Here is a 15,706-nt window from a genome sequence, read left to right on the forward strand (position 1 = left end):
AAGATATAATCTACAAAATATTCCAAAGTTTATAGTTTGTCATAATTGTAGATATAAGTATATATGTAGTCCGAATAGGCAAAGGTTTGAACTAAAAACCCACAATAGGTGGAATCCCCAAACCAAGAGAGAAAACTGAATTTTGCTGCATGCAAGAAACAACAATGAAGTTCTTCAGACTTTATATTGCAGATCAAGTATGCTCATAATCATTAATCAGAATTGATGTTATGACCTTTATAATTGTTGATACATTGCAAATCTAGTTTATAAGAATGCTACAGAAATAAAATGGCTTTTAAGCAAATGTTAATTTTGGATTTGAGATGTTGAATATATATTTAAATGTAGCTTTTACTGACCAATATGTTATGTGTCGGACGCAGCTCGGAGAACCGACCAGCGTTTGAAGGACCCAGTATGAAATAAGCAGAGCACGGTACAAAGGCTAACTGAATTTAATACATAACAGTGATAATATAATAACAAAAAGGTGCGGCCTGGCGTGGTGCGCTCCCAGCAGCGCTAACGGTCCGGAGCCAGAAGCTGTTTCGGACCCAAGGACCCCGCCGACACCCCCCAGGTGGCCGCAACAACCGAGTCTGTGAAAGAAGGAACCATTATGTGAGTCCACACTCTACACACAGAACACTTAAAGGTGTACAAACAGCAAACACTTCCTGGCTTGATTACTGATCAGCTTCCCAACCTGCAGGCATGGAACATCCAGTTCACAAAACTCCACTGCAGTGGAAGCTGATACATGACTAACAAACAGCTCAATACAATAAGGTGTGAGGGACACCACATTTACTGACTGTATAACTGTTAGTCACAAAATCTAACGTACCTCAGGAAGTGTGCTGACGAGCGTGAGACCTCACCCCCTCCTCTTTCACAGACTGTGCATCAAACCTGGACGTTCTCAGCATCCGCTGCTGATGAGATGGCTCCCGAGACGACGATCTCACCCGTCTGGTCACAAGGTCGAGTCTCTGGCAAATACACACTGTGCACTCCAGTCTTAAATGCCAACATGTTCCAATCCATCCAGATGCACCACAGCTGTGAGTCCTGACGAGTCGCAGGTGATCAGGGTGAGGTCCTGACAGCCTCAGCAACACAGCCACTCAGTCCCAAACGCAAGCCACCTGGGAGGAAAACCAAAAAACAGAAACAAACCGGCAGCCAGGCCCCCCCAGCCATATAACAGTACCCCACCCTCACGGGAAGCCTCCCGGCGACCACACACACCTGGCCCAGGAGAAACACCCCCCTCCAGGGACCATGGCTGGAAACCGCGTCTGCGTTCATCCTCCAACAGACTGGTTGAACTGGCTGCATCTTTGCCCTTGTTTCTGACAGTCTCTTAGCACAGGTGTGGCCAGGAGTTCTTACACCTGTGCGGTCAGCCTTTATCCAAACATGTGTGATTAGTCATAAAACAAAACAACCAAAACACCCCCCCCTCCCCAGGGGACCGTCCCATCAAACCCCAGGGAAGGGGAGAAAGGAAACACAACCCAAACCCAAGCCTACAAACAAAAATACTAAAACACCCCCCCCCCCCCCCCCCCCCCCCCAGAGGACCGTTCCATCAAACCCCAGGGAAGGGGAGAAAAGAAAAACCCAAACTTGAGCTCACAAACAAAAACGCCAAAATACCCCCCCTCCTCCCCCCAAACGACACGTAGGGACCAACACCCCCCAGAGGGCCACCCGCCAGCTCCAGGAGTAATAACCACGGCCGAGGTCCCTCTGGGATCCAACGTCACCCACGGGGACTACCAGCGCCTCCCAGAGGACCACTCGTCAACCCCAGGAGACGCCTCCCCTCATGACCAATGGACCCAGCCCCGGCCGTCCACGGCTAGATGGACCCAACGCCCTTTCCCCCCCAGAGGACACCACAGTCAAACCCTGAGGGTGGAAACTGGGGGGGGAAAACAAAAAGACACCCCAAACCCCCCCCCCCTCCCCTCCCGGGTGCAGAGGCTACCTGGGAAACGCCCAGCACAACCTAACTGCACCCCTCCAGCAATGCCGACACTACGGCACACCCGGCTGGAGTCAGAGGAGAAGAGAGGGCATAACAAAAAACAAAGAGAAAAAACAACCCAAGTACCACCCCATCACCCCCCAGGGGACCGTTCCATCTAACCCTGGGGATGTGAAACAAAAAGAAATAAAAGAAAAAACAAACAGACCAACACACAGTTGTTTGGGTCCTTTTTTTTGTTTTTTTGTTTTTTTGTTCTTTGTCAGACAGGCTGCAGGGTCACAACCCCAGACAAATAGTGGACAACAAAAAAATAAAATCCCACACAAAAACCAACTCAAAAAACACCCACACAAAATGAACTAACACAAAACAAATCAGTGAGTTATACCGTCAAGCTCAACCAAATGGAACACACCTGTTCCTACTCAAGAGCTTGACGGTAACGTGATTCAGTCACCACAAGGGGGAACCAGAGTGCAAAAAATGAAAAAACCCCTTTGGCGACAGAAAAAACAAACGAGCTGCCTTTATGTGCGCAGCTGAGTGCAACACACAACCAAAATGTGCTCAACTAAATAACGCCGGAGCTGATACAACAGACGCAGTAGTTACCTTTGTCCGGGGAAACGGGGCTACGACTGTAACACAGGAAGCCCAGCGACCCGTGCTAACAGAGCTCCGCCGTGCGCGTGAACCCATTACAAACGCACTCTTGCAGCTCCCGTTTAAACCTCTTATCCGGTCGGAGTGTGACGCGAAGCCGTCGCCAGTCACACTCCACCACGACCCACGGATAAGGCACAACACAGGAACACGGCTGCAAGAGAGCACAAATCAGTATCCAGTAATGGGTCTCAAACACGCACCTTCCGGGCGGAGAGCCCCGCAACTGATCCGGATAACCACTGAACGTCTGCTGCCGCCTTCCCGGCGCGTTACCGTCTCTGCTACCGCTGGGTCCGTGATGTTTGGCCAGAGACTACTGTTATGTGTCGGACGCAGCTCGGAGAACCGACCAGCGTTTGAAGGACCCAGTATGAAATAAGCAGAGCACGGTACAAAGGCTAACTGAATTTAATACATAACAGTGATAATATAATAACAAAAAGGTGCGGCCTGGCGTGGTGCGCTCCCAGCAGCGCTAACGGTCCGGAGCCAGAAGCTGTTTCGGACCCAAGGACCCCGCTGACACCCCCCAGGTGGCCGCAACAACCGAGTCTGTGAAAGAAGGAACCATTATGTGAGTCCACACTCTACACACAGAACACTTAAAGGTGTACAAACAGCAAACACTTCCTGGCTTGATTACTGATCAGCTTCCCAACCTGCAGGCATGGAACATCCAGTTCACAAAACTCCACTGCAGTGGAAGCTGATACATGACTAACAAACAGCTCAATACAATAAGGTGTGAGGGACACCACATTTACTGACTGTATAACTGTTAGTCACAAAATCTAACGTACCTCAGGAAGTGTGCTGACGAGCGTGAGACCTCACCCCCTCCTCTTTCACAGACTGTGCATCAAACCTGGACGTTCTCAGCATCCGCTGCTGATGAGATGGCTCCCGAGACGACGATCTCACCCGTCTGGTCACAAGGTCGAGTCTCTGGCAAATACACACTGTGCACTCCAGTCTTAAATGCCAACATGTTCCAATCCATCCAGATGCACCACAGCTGTGAGTCCTGACGAGTCGCAGGTGATCAGGGTGAGGTCCTGACAGCCTCAGCAACACAGCCACTCAGTCCCAAACGCAAGCCACCTGGGAGGAAAACCAAAAAACAGAAACAAACCGGCAGCCAGGCCCCCCCAGCCATATAACACAATAGTTCTGAAGAGCCTCTTGTTAGACAATGTTCCTTGTCCTTCTGTCAGGAAAGTGGATATACAGCTGATTGGGGTTACCAACTCTGGAGCATCTGACTAACTGTGGAAGATCGCAGGTTCTGCCATATTCAGGCCAGCCACATTATCAGCAAAAGTAGTGGTTTCTTTTTGCACACTTTGAGGCATTCCATCTTTAAATGGTGTAAATGTTGCCTTGCATATTTCTTAAAGTTATGCATTCATTGGTATATTTCGAGAACAAACAATCTTTTCAGTTGTAAAAAAAAAGAGGTTTGACTACTATAAACAGTTTGAGCCATGAAACATCAACATACCAAAACTATTAGATCAACCCCAAAGCTAGTGCACTATTATAACAGGACAGCAGGTTGTGAAGAGTTGATAAATAACAAAATTTAATTTCTGATAGTTACATCATAATGAGCAGCCTATATACAACGTGCCATTGGAGAACACAGGCTCTATGCCCGCTTACTGGCTGATTGAAAGGATGCTGCCCCATCAGCAGTTAGAACTACATCACTTTTTCAAATGATCTGCAGAGTGCCATTGTGATACAGAAAACATGCGTTTGCCTGATACATTATGATCAACGCTAGGCAAGTGATACACATCATGTACACTCTACACCTTTATTTTTAGAAAATGTGCAAATGTTTAGAAATACATGTACAAATTGCAAGAAAAGACAAAGCTTGATAGTTTATCCAGTAAACTTTTAAAGTTTAATTTACAGCCTGTGGTTGAAAGCTCTCTGCTAAGAGTGAAAACCTTCATTCCAAGAAGGAATAGGCTGTATTCTGATAAGTATTATATCATAGTGATTGTGTATAAGTTTTATCAAAATTCATGTCCCCTTCTCAGCCACCAATGCCTGGCATGGGGAGAACCCATCTACATCTCTGAGCTGGCACCTTATCTGCAGGTCTAAATCCTTGTTCCTGGGGACAGCATTATGAAGAGTTTACTCTGTATTTATTTTGAAGTTGATAAACATAACGCAGTATTGGCCATTAGGTACAAAAAAATCTCAATTTGAGGGTGCATATTGCCATAATGTTTAAACCAGATTTAAGGAATATTTTTAAGTAGGATGGCATATCTACTCATTCACACATGGTGTCAAATGTCATGGGTGTAATATTGGTAGAGGGGAGTATGGGGATAACAAAGCACATGGAAGAAAGTTACTTTGTATTAAATTGTGTATTTATATTCTTACAATCAAAATGTTCAGTATATGATTAGTCAGTAAATGACAGAATACTCACATTTGTTTTTACTATAAACAGGTCTGAAAACACTAAAGTTTGTAGAGTTGTTCAAATCTTTTCAAGGAGAGTCAAACAGGTTTGTAGCACCCACGCGCAGCATGTGCAGAGAAAGGATGCATTCATATCAAGGGGGATATTTGAATCTGCTTGGTTATACAACCAAGCTGGCATGCACACCCACGCTATGTGTGCTAGCCAGCAGCAGATATCCCAGGAGTCTGGGCTCTGTTTATAGCAGTAGGCAGGCTACTGAGCTCCTGCATATATGCATAGGGCCAACGGCCAGCAATTAAAGCTGAGAGATTTGTGCTGGAGTACAACTGCCACTGAGGTACATATGGTTCAACTGTATGTATGAGATTATTGTTAATATTGTTGTCTTAATATTAATTTTTTTGTTTGAAAATAGTACCAGGTTGTAGCCCATGTCATGGTCGTTCAGAATATGTAACTTTGGGGAGTTCACCTTTTGTAGTTTTAGAGCCTATTCCGGACAGACAGAAAGACAAAGGTAGCCATTTATGTATATAGATATGGTTTTTTTTTTTTTATTATTTTGTACATGTTATTCCTTTTTAAGAAATAATTTTGAAAATGAAAACCTCAAGTTTTGTCTTTTTAAAAAGAAGCATTTCTGAATTTATAAATTGCATTCCCCATACTGTGGCAGTTTTTAAATGACTTCTTTGTCCAGTATCTGAATGTGTGGTGAGTTCCAGTCCCCACTGAATATCGACGTGTTCTTGGGGAAGAAATCCCGAATGCTCACATGTGGGCCAAATTGCACCTCGTGTTGAAGTTGGGAAAAGCTGAAGCATTGCAAAAATGTGTATTCCACAGTCAGCATTGTGTATCACATATACACCATCCCATATGTACAGCCTCCTCCATCACAGTGTCCATAATGTGTCATCCTTGTCCCACTGTCTGCAGGGGGCCATGTGCTGTCTCCTCTGTGTCTGTATGTAGTTTTTCCTTCAGCATCCACACTAATTACGTCTTCCCATTCTGTCTCCCCTTTTTTGCCCATGTTTCCATACATGTCGTCTTCCCGTCCCCTGCAATGCTCCTTCTCTTCTTCCATCACACACTGTCCTTCTTCACAATCCCTTCTTTTCTCTCTTCTACTCAATAGTGTTTCCTTCCACAGAGTCCTCTCATGTTCAAGGACCAGATGCAGCAGGATGTCATTATGGTGTTAAAGTTTCCATCCAACTCACCGGTAACACACGTGGCTGCCAACACTCTGCCCCATCTGACCGTACCGGCTGTGGTCACTGTCACCTGCAGCCGACTCTTCGCTGTCAATCGATGGCACAACACAGTTGGTGGGTGGAGCTTTCATTACACCTTAAAAATGGAAATCATCACGTTTAGACGCCACCTAGCTTTAGACAAAGCACAAATCCCACAACACTGATGAGTTCTCTTAAATAAAATCACTGACAAATGTGTATGGCACAGTATGGGAAATCTGGGAACTCAAACCAGTTTTGATGTGCAATATTTTGCAAAGGCTTTTAGCACACTTTTGGCACACTCATGCCTTGAAAAGTTTTATAAAGTTTTTGAAGTTCAATTGGTTTAGTCAACTTAGTTATGTGTCATGTTGCCATTACCACGAGTGAGTTAAGTGTCATGTTGCTGTTACCATGTGTGAAAAGTGTAGTGCTTTTGATGTCTTCTGCCACCTCTGTTTGTGGGTGTGTAAAATTAAAAGCATCTGCTTGCTGCAGAAGGCAGAAAAGACAAAATGCGCTACATGTGTGTGTGTATGCATGCGTGCATATAACTTTGATCATGGACAAACCAGGGAGACCTGACATTTGCCATTTGGTATACTTATGTATTTTGTGTCAACGACAAACACAGCTAAAACGGAATGTGGACAGGACTAATACTTTTGTGAGAAACTACGGATACAACACTGAACAGTGGACATTGATATTACATTCTGGAGTCACACGCCATTCCAGTAAGGGGCGGTAAATAATTTATATATTAAAAGCATGCATGCGTGCTTTTATTTAGTGAGTTTAATGTAAGTACATAATATACTTGTAAATACACATTCTGGTCCATTTAAAAACCATATGACAAAACAGAAGTAATAATAATAATAATAATAACAATACTATGTATGTGACAACAACAACAACCTGAACAATTTATAAATACATTAAAACAGTGAATTAACATTAAAGAATTACATAATTAACAGGAAATAAAAGGATTGTGTTCTTCTTCTAAAAACTGTTGATGTCTAAGCTCTAAAGTTCTAAAAACATTCTGGACTCACACACCATTCCAACTCATTGTAGAAACTTTGCATACTTTTTTATTGTTAAGGGCTATCCGGTCCCTGTACGACCACAGCAGGAGCTTGGTTCGCATTGCCAGTAGTAAGTCAAACCTGTTTCCAGTGCACGTTGGCCTCCACCAGGGCTGCCCTTTGTCACCGGTTCTGTTCATTATCTTTATAGACAGAATTTCTAGGCGCAGCCAGGGTGTAGAGGGGGTCTGGTTTGGGAACCACAGAATCTCGTCTCTGCTGTTTGCGGATGATGTGGTTCTGTTGGCTTTGTCAAATCAGGACCTTCAGCGTGCACTGGGGCAGTTTGCAGCTGAGTGTGAAGCGTCCGGGATGAAAATCAGCAGCTCCAAATCCGAGGCCATGGTTCTCGACCGGAAAAAGGTGCTTTGCCCTCTTCAGGTCAGTAGAGTGTCCTTGCCTCAAGTGGAGGAGTTTAAGTATCTTGGGGTCTTGTTCACGAGTGAGGGATGGATGGAGCGTGAGATCGATAGATGGATCGGTGCAGCATCTGCAGTGATGAGGTTGCTGTATCGGACTGTCGTGGTGAAGAGAGAGCTGAGTAGGGGGACAAAGCTCTCGATTTACTGATCGATCTATGTTCCGATCCTCACCTATGGTAATGAGATTTGGCTCATGACCGAAAGAACGAGATCGCGAGTACAAGCGGCCGAGATTAGTTTCCTCAGCAGGGTGGCTGGGCGCTCCCTTAGAGATAGGGTGAGGAGCTCGGTCACTCGGGAGGAGCTTGGAGTTGAGCCACTGCTCCTCCACGTCGAAAGGAGCCAGTTGAGGTGGCTTGGGCATCTTTTCTGGATGCCCCCTGGACGCCTCGCTGGAGAGGTGTTCTGGGCATGTCCCATCGGGAGGAGGCCCCGGGGAAGACCCAGGACACGCTGGAGGGACTACGTCTCTCGGCTGGCTTGGGAACACCTTGGGGTTCCCCCGGAGGAGCTGGGGGAGGTGTGTGTGGATCGGGAGGTCTGGGCGGCTTTGCTTGAGCTGCTGCCCCCGCGACCCGACTCTGGATATAGCGGAAGAAAATGGATGGATTGATGGATGGATGCATAATTTATTACCACCCTTGAAAAATGTCAGCTACCTATTTTATAAACACTACCCAATCTTGATCCTGTGGATCCCCACGGGCAACGCGCTAGCATAGTGTTTTTCTCTTCACATTAATATTAATCGGAGAGGACATGATGATATAGACTGAAAAGCATATTTGTGTGTTGTAATTGTTGCTCTTCTTGGTGCTGACATGTGCTGACTGCTGTGAGCGTCCATGCATGGCCACTACAAATTGTTTAATTGTAGTGTTTTCTGTGTTAAATAAGATTATACAGTGAAATGAAAAAATGCATACCTCAAACAGCTCACAGGGAACGACACTGAATCAGATTTATACATGACTATAATCTCATAATATCCTGATTTCAAATGTGCAAAATACAGACTACATCTCATGTTGACCTTGATACATCTCATTGCCTGTGCCAAATTCATCTATTTGCATGTTTCCCTTCCACAAAGAGCACTTGGGTTGACAAAACCAAACTGCATATATATGAAGGCAAACATGTTAAATAGACAACACACACTATTTTGCGCATTTGAAAGACGCAACCCTGTGCGTGTTGTTAGTCGATCAACATGCACAATCATTTGCAGGTGCACAAAGTGGTTTGCACATGGTTTTCCACACACAAACCTTTCATAACTGAGGCCCTAAATGGTTATAAAAGGACAAGGGGGGTGAATACTTATGTTGAAACACATTCATTCGTTCATTCATTTTTTTAAACGCACTATTCCAATTAAAGGTTATGGGGGTGGGGGGAACCTACCCAGTGGCCATTCAGAAAGATGCTGGACAGGCCACCAGTCTGCTGCAAGGCCAAACACATATATAGTTCTATAAAAAAATCTTTGCATTGTTCTATGACATCTACAACAGCAAAGGGCCTGTAAATTCACTTCATCACCGTCACAAACAATATCTCATGGAGCTACAGCCAGTTGGGTGTATGAAAGGCAAGCATCACCCAGGTAAGCTGAGCGTGAGTGTTTCCACATGTTCCTCCAGACATGTGTGAACAACATTACCCACAGAGCCCCTCCCTGACAAGCAGCCTCACCTCAGGGTCAGAGGGCCAAAGCAATGGTCACTGGGAAATTAGGCCATGACTGCACCACATTCTCCTCACACGTACCCATCTGTCAGTGCACCAGCGCACCAAGCTCCGGACCAAAGAGTCTGGGAGTGTGTGGCTGCTCCCATGCTAATGAGCACAGCTGCAGCACCCTCACCATCCTGTCGGAGGAAGAAAAAAAAATGTGGTTTGGCTTTTCAGAGTGCTGGTGATAATAAGGGCCTCCGTATTTTCCAGCATATTGCTCCGTTTCAAAACTGGCTCCAGATTTGTTCTTGCGGATAAAATGTCTCCATTGGTTGTGACAGTGGAAAAAAAAAAAGTAGTCCAGTGAGACAGATGGAAATGTTTGTGATCAACCTCCGGTACTTTCATCCTCTGGAAGTGATTATGAATTAATTTAGGCTCTGCAAGAAGAATATGCGTGTGCCTTGAAGGATTCACTTCCTCATATATCCGTGTCTGATCCCAGGTCTCCGAGGAGCACCGGGCTACTCCCTGGAGCAGGCCCATCACCTGCCCATAGAGATGGACTCTCTAATTGGTGAGCTGGTCTCATTGTTGAGAAACTACATAATAAAGTATAGATTCAATGTCAGAACATTCAGAAGGAACTGAGAAGGAATGCTTGTAGCACCACTAGCGTTGACGTGTGTTCTCTGTTTGCTTTTTGTTTCTTCTTTCTCCGTTTTTCTTTTTCTTTTTTTTTCTCAGCCAACAACACTGCGAGCAACAAGCGTCAGATCACAGACCTAGTGGACCAGAGCATCCAAATCACCACACACTGTTTCGTGGTGACAGCTGACAACCGCTACATCCTTGTGTGTGGCTTCTGGGACAAGAGCTTTCGTGTGTACTCCTCCGAGACAGGTAGGTTACAGCGTAAACTCTGTTTTCTACTGAAGTGTGCACCCATGTGTGGAGGGCTGAGCGCAAGGCGGGAAATAAAACTGTGTCATGGAAAAACAGGAGGCTAATACTCATTCAGACAACTTCAGAATGAATGTCTTTTGCTTTATTGCTCAGAATTCAGTTGGAACAAATCATAATTTATAAAGTGGAACTAAATGGCTGCTTTAGCACATCAGTAAAACTATTAGACCAAAACCCCACAGTTGTTTTTCATTTAAATGAAGATACATTTCAGTTTCCACTCCTTAGTCCACTTTGGTGGACCACTCCGGTCTGAAAATACGTTTTTGTCCACCACATCCGGAGCACCTGCTTGATCTGGACAAAGTGCACCTGTGAAATGACAGTCATGGGATTCAGAAGACAAACCTTTGATCAAAGCTGGGCTAAGGCTAGATACCTCAGGTTAATGATCAAAAGCATTGTGAAGTGAATATTAGCATTATTTATTTTGCAACACAACATAAATTTGTGCTATTGCTCCATTCTGTGGTTTTCACAAACACTTTTGGTGCAACTCAGACACATCTTCAGTGATGTACCCTGGGGTCATCAGGTGTTTCAGGTCTCTCAAAATCATACACCCTCCCCCAGGCGACCCAGCCGGGGGTGATCAGGCTCCGGCTTGTGTCTGAGTAGCTTAATGGTCCACGGATCACCCCGTTTGATCCACAGCCATCTTGACGCCTTTTCTGCTGCGTCAGAAATATTTTTGATGGCTCTTCTGCAATGCAGTCCTTTCACTCCCAGCATCTTGAGTGCTCTGATGAGTGACTGGCCAACGAATCCTCTGCAGCCTACCTCAGTGGGGTTGCATCGAGTCCTCCTTCCCCTGCTTCGGCATTCATTTGCCAACTCCTCATACTTGACCCTCTTCCTCTCAAAGGCTATAAGTCCTATAGAACCTGGGGTCCATTGGTGCTGGTGCTTATCCCTGGATTCCATAGCCTGAAGTAGATGAGAGTCTACACCCCCCCCCCCCCCCCCCCCCCCGGGTGGGACGCCAGTCTGATGCAGGGTACTTCCTCAGCCAAAGCCAGTACATATTTACAGTTGTGTGGACTTGGACAATGGAGATGAAGTGTCCAAGGGCACAGATAGCATAACCAGGAATCATCTCCAGGTTTACGTGTGGGTAAGTCCCAAGTCCTTATCCTGCGCTACCTCCTCGACTGGTGTTGCTATGTGATGTAGCAACTTTCAGTTTTTTTTCCTACACTTCAAAAACTGCAGATTTGAGCAAATATAATAATCTTATATTTATTTTCAAAAACTTGTTGGTCTTCTTTTTAGTATCAATGAATTATCTGGTGCTTTCTAAGGGGAATCATTTGACTTAATTCAAACAATGTCACTTACTTTGTGTCTTGATAAGCAACTTCACCTTTATTTATTTTTAACTAGCTGCAAGGGACATGTCTGTAGTGTTGGCCAAATGAGGCTTTACAAGCTCTTTGTTGTCTTTCCTCAGTCCAGTAGATGGCAGTCTCATTTCCAGGGTCCAAAGCAAACTGCAATGTGTTTTTTATTAGTTAATTGATCTGAATCATGCAGCTCTACTCATTGTCATGGCATCATTAGCATGGCACAGACACAAACACTGCCTCCTTGCTAGTCCTGATTAACCACAAAGCTACTCACTCTGTCCCATTGGCTTGTCATGGACACACTGTCCCTCCTTGGCTTCCCTGTCACATGGCTGCTCATCTTCGTGGATACCTATTGCTGCACACTGTCGGGTATGGCAGATGATGTGGAGTCTATCGCAGCCCCAACAGCAAACATTTCCATTATTATGGTACCTTTCTCAAAGTAATGGAAATCTTTTTGCATGTAACTTCTCCCACCCCCTTATGTTTCAGCTTGTCTACCCTGACACCCTAATTCATCCATAGACTTTTAGCTCTGAACTACAGCACCTTAGCATGCTGTACCCAGACTGATAATTATTCTGAAATCTGTGTCAATTTTTGATTTCCAAGGGTTGTTACCAATAGATGCAGACCAACCTGCATCTGAACACAGTTGTATGGATTTACAAACATTCAGACCAATGAAACATGATGTGTGCTGAATGATGCATGAAGCTCATGTGAACTGTAAGCTCGTTACCTCCCACTGTCAGTTTAGATAGGTTAACAAGCCACCACTATCATTAATAACATTACTTAGTTAATAAAAAAGTGGCACAAAATATATCCCACTGCTTGGTAGCGTTTATTACTTCATCTAGACAAGGACAGGTAGCTAGTTACATCATACATATGATTTGCAGTTCAACATAATACACCAGCCTTTATTATTTATTAGCCTGCTCATAATTACCTCCGCCAAGGAGGTTATGTTTTCGGTCGAGTATGTTTGTTTGTTTGTCTCTTTGTCAGCAGGATAACTCAAATCATTTTGAACAGATTTTGATTAAATTTTGTGGAGTGGTTGGAAATGACAAGAGGAACAAGTGATTAAATTTTAGTGGTGATCCGGATCACGATCCGGATCCAGGAATTTTTTAAAGGATTCTTCACCATTGCGGGATAGGGGGAATTTTGTCATTCTTATTTCTAACTCCACCAAAACAAGGCAGAAAGGCTTGAAAAAATTAGGGTGTAACATAGTCAAATGTTCTATCAAACAACAACGTCTAGTGATGATCGGATCCGGATTCCAGATCTGGTGATCCAGCATATGCAAAAATATAGGGAAAATAGAAAATGTGTCAGTGTGAGGTCACAAATGAAGCTAGAGATGCACAACTAACACCAAATTGTAGCTGAATCTGTACTGATTATGTAAGGTGTCATCAGATTTGATGTAGCTTCAAATGCTATGGAGCTAGATCCAGAAGAAAACCGCCATTACTGAAAAATCATTTTTATACAATAACGTTTGAACTAATAAAGACATAAAAGTGATTCCAAGTTCTAGTGGTATGTTTTTATGGTCAAGGATGTCAAATATACAGGAAAGAAAAGTGTATGTATCATAGTTTTGGTTGTAACACTGAATTGTTGAATAGATCACTGTGTCAAGGAGGAAATCTCTTTAGGGTCAGTGACCCTATGGCCTTGGCGGAGGTTTGCACTCTCTGAGTGCTTCTAGTTTGTAAATTCATCCATGACAATCTCTTTAAGTTTTTCTGGGAAAAGCTTGGCAATCTTGATGAAACATGTCTTGATACCTGCAGCTAAGACTCCAGCCTACCAAAAAAAAAAAAAAAAAACCTCTCAAAGTCTGCTGCAGGTTTTTGCCTCAGCATGTACCCCTGGGCTCTCCAGGTAAATCCTCATCTGCTAGATTCTACAGAATCCAGAGATAAGTACCAGCACCAATGGGTCTCATAGGACTTACATGCCATTATACAAGCCTATCAAGAGTCAGGTTTTCGGTGGGACCATTTTTAATGTCACACGGTGAAGTAGAGGCAGTGGCCTAAAGCTTTTAGAAGTGGCCTTGTGACAAGAGGGTCACAGGTTCAAACCCCCAAACAGACAGGAAAATGTGACTGGGTAAAGTGAAAGAACACCACAAGTTGAACTTGAAACGGTAATCCCAAACATGCAAAGCTATGGTTAGCAGACTAACTTTAGTTCTGGTATTTGATCAATGCATATTTTTGTGGTGTTTTCATAACTGGTGCCTTGGGTGCAGGTATTAAAATGTATGACCAGCATATTGCCTTAGTAATCATTGCACCATCAGTGCACCCAGTGTCACCAAGTTACCTACAAATGAGTGCAAACCTTGTGCTGATGGTGCTAACAAAAAAATTCTATAATACTAAAATTTCACTCAGCGGAGCTGAGCTGAACTGCAGCCGTGACATCTTTGTTGGTTTGTACAGTTAACGGCACAGCAAATCATATTATCTCTGATATTTGTAATAAAATGGTCAAAAAGGGCAAACAGACTAGTGTACATTTTTGAATCTGTCCCTGAAATGTCTTGTAGACATGTCATGGAAGTTAAGAAAAAAGGCTAAACGTTTAATAATATTCTTTTTATAGTACATTCATTCAAAATGTTCCTCTGCCATTCTTTTAATATTACTGACGTTCATAAAGACTGGCTTGTTGTTTTGACAAGGGAGGTATGGCTGTTATTCAGTTTCCAAACTGGGACACAGAAAAATGTCTGAGTGTTGACTTGCAGTGTGTGGTTTCATTATGTCTCATTTTTAGATTTTCTGACTGTTATTTACTATTCCCACTGACGAAATGTACATGTATGTTTTAGGCAAACTGGCCCAGATAGTTTTTGGCCACTGGGACGTGGTAACATGTTTGGCCAGGTCAGAGTCTTACATTGGAGGAGACTGCTACATCGTGTCTGGTTCCCGTGACGCCACCTTGCTGCTATGGTACTGGAGTGGACGGCACCATATTATTGGTGATAACCCCAATAACAGTGAGTATATACCTAAACCATATAACTATACATTCGCAACCTGATACCAATAAATTAACAAAAAAGGGCAATATTATTAAGTGTATTATTGCGCCAGATGTGGACAACACCTCTAACAGATCTTCGCTCGCGAAGTCAAGCAAAGATTATTGCAATATTACAAAATTTAGTAAGATAATTGATGTTTTAAAAAGCATGAGCATAATTAATTTATACTGTATGCGTGATATATTATTTTAGGACCTATTGCCGTTTGTTGCTTTCCGCTTCTGAAATTGCTTGATCCCAGTGTGTGATTTCTGCTGCTCATCCTCACAGACTATATTCAAACAATCTATGAGAGTCATTTCCATATTGTAAAACTTTTTTATTTTAGGAAGACAGGATCTTGTGTCTCCAATTGTCTCAGATTCTCTGAGCTGCAGATTAGCTGCGTGTTCCCTAATTAACTTCACTGAAGCACTGACAGTTAATTAAGAATTTCAGTTTGGTTGCTTCCAATTAGCAAGGGGCAATAGCACTTTTGTTACTGCAGGAGGGAAAAAACACTATTCCCCTGATATTCATACTGCTAACGCTTACAACGCATCTTTAAAGCATAAAGATAGGAAAGCTGCATACATCATGTTCAGGAATGGAGAGGCAGTATTGCTGTAGTTATCGTTCATATCAATACACATTATCGTGTCTGCAAAATTCATTTGTTATTTTGGTTCACAGAGTTTGTTTGTTGGCTGTGGTGAGAGATGCATGAACAAACATCATTCTAAAACTTCACCCCATGGGTTTCATGT

The 15,706-nt window shown here is 43.7% G+C and overlaps 1 protein-coding gene and 1 long non-coding RNA gene across 3 annotated transcripts in view; one reads left to right on the forward strand and one right to left on the reverse strand.

Annotated features, from left to right (window-relative positions):
- Positions 1-6,456, reverse strand: part of LOC117508606 — a 94,665-nt gene extending 88,209 nt beyond the window's left edge. For both annotated transcript variants that reach the window (XR_004560144.1, XR_004560143.1), the window contains exon 1: positions 6,350-6,456. This is a non-coding gene — a long non-coding RNA (uncharacterized LOC117508606). The remainder of the gene's footprint in view (positions 1-6,349) is intronic.
- The window catches only part of nbeab (neurobeachin b), a 1,103,372-nt gene that overhangs the window by 1,029,959 nt on the left and 57,707 nt on the right, over positions 1-15,706 (forward strand). Inside the window, exons 50-53 of the mRNA XM_034168398.1 lie at positions 6,265-6,457; positions 10,069-10,140; positions 10,311-10,466; positions 14,742-14,912. Of these exons, the coding sequence (XP_034024289.1) occupies positions 6,265-6,457; positions 10,069-10,140; positions 10,311-10,466; positions 14,742-14,912 (592 nt within the window). The remainder of the gene's footprint in view (positions 1-6,264; positions 6,458-10,068; positions 10,141-10,310; positions 10,467-14,741; positions 14,913-15,706) is intronic.

This window comes from Thalassophryne amazonica, chromosome 4 (genome assembly GCF_902500255.1).
Source record: "Thalassophryne amazonica chromosome 4, fThaAma1.1, whole genome shotgun sequence".
NCBI lineage: Eukaryota > Metazoa > Chordata > Actinopteri > Batrachoidiformes > Batrachoididae > Thalassophryne > Thalassophryne amazonica.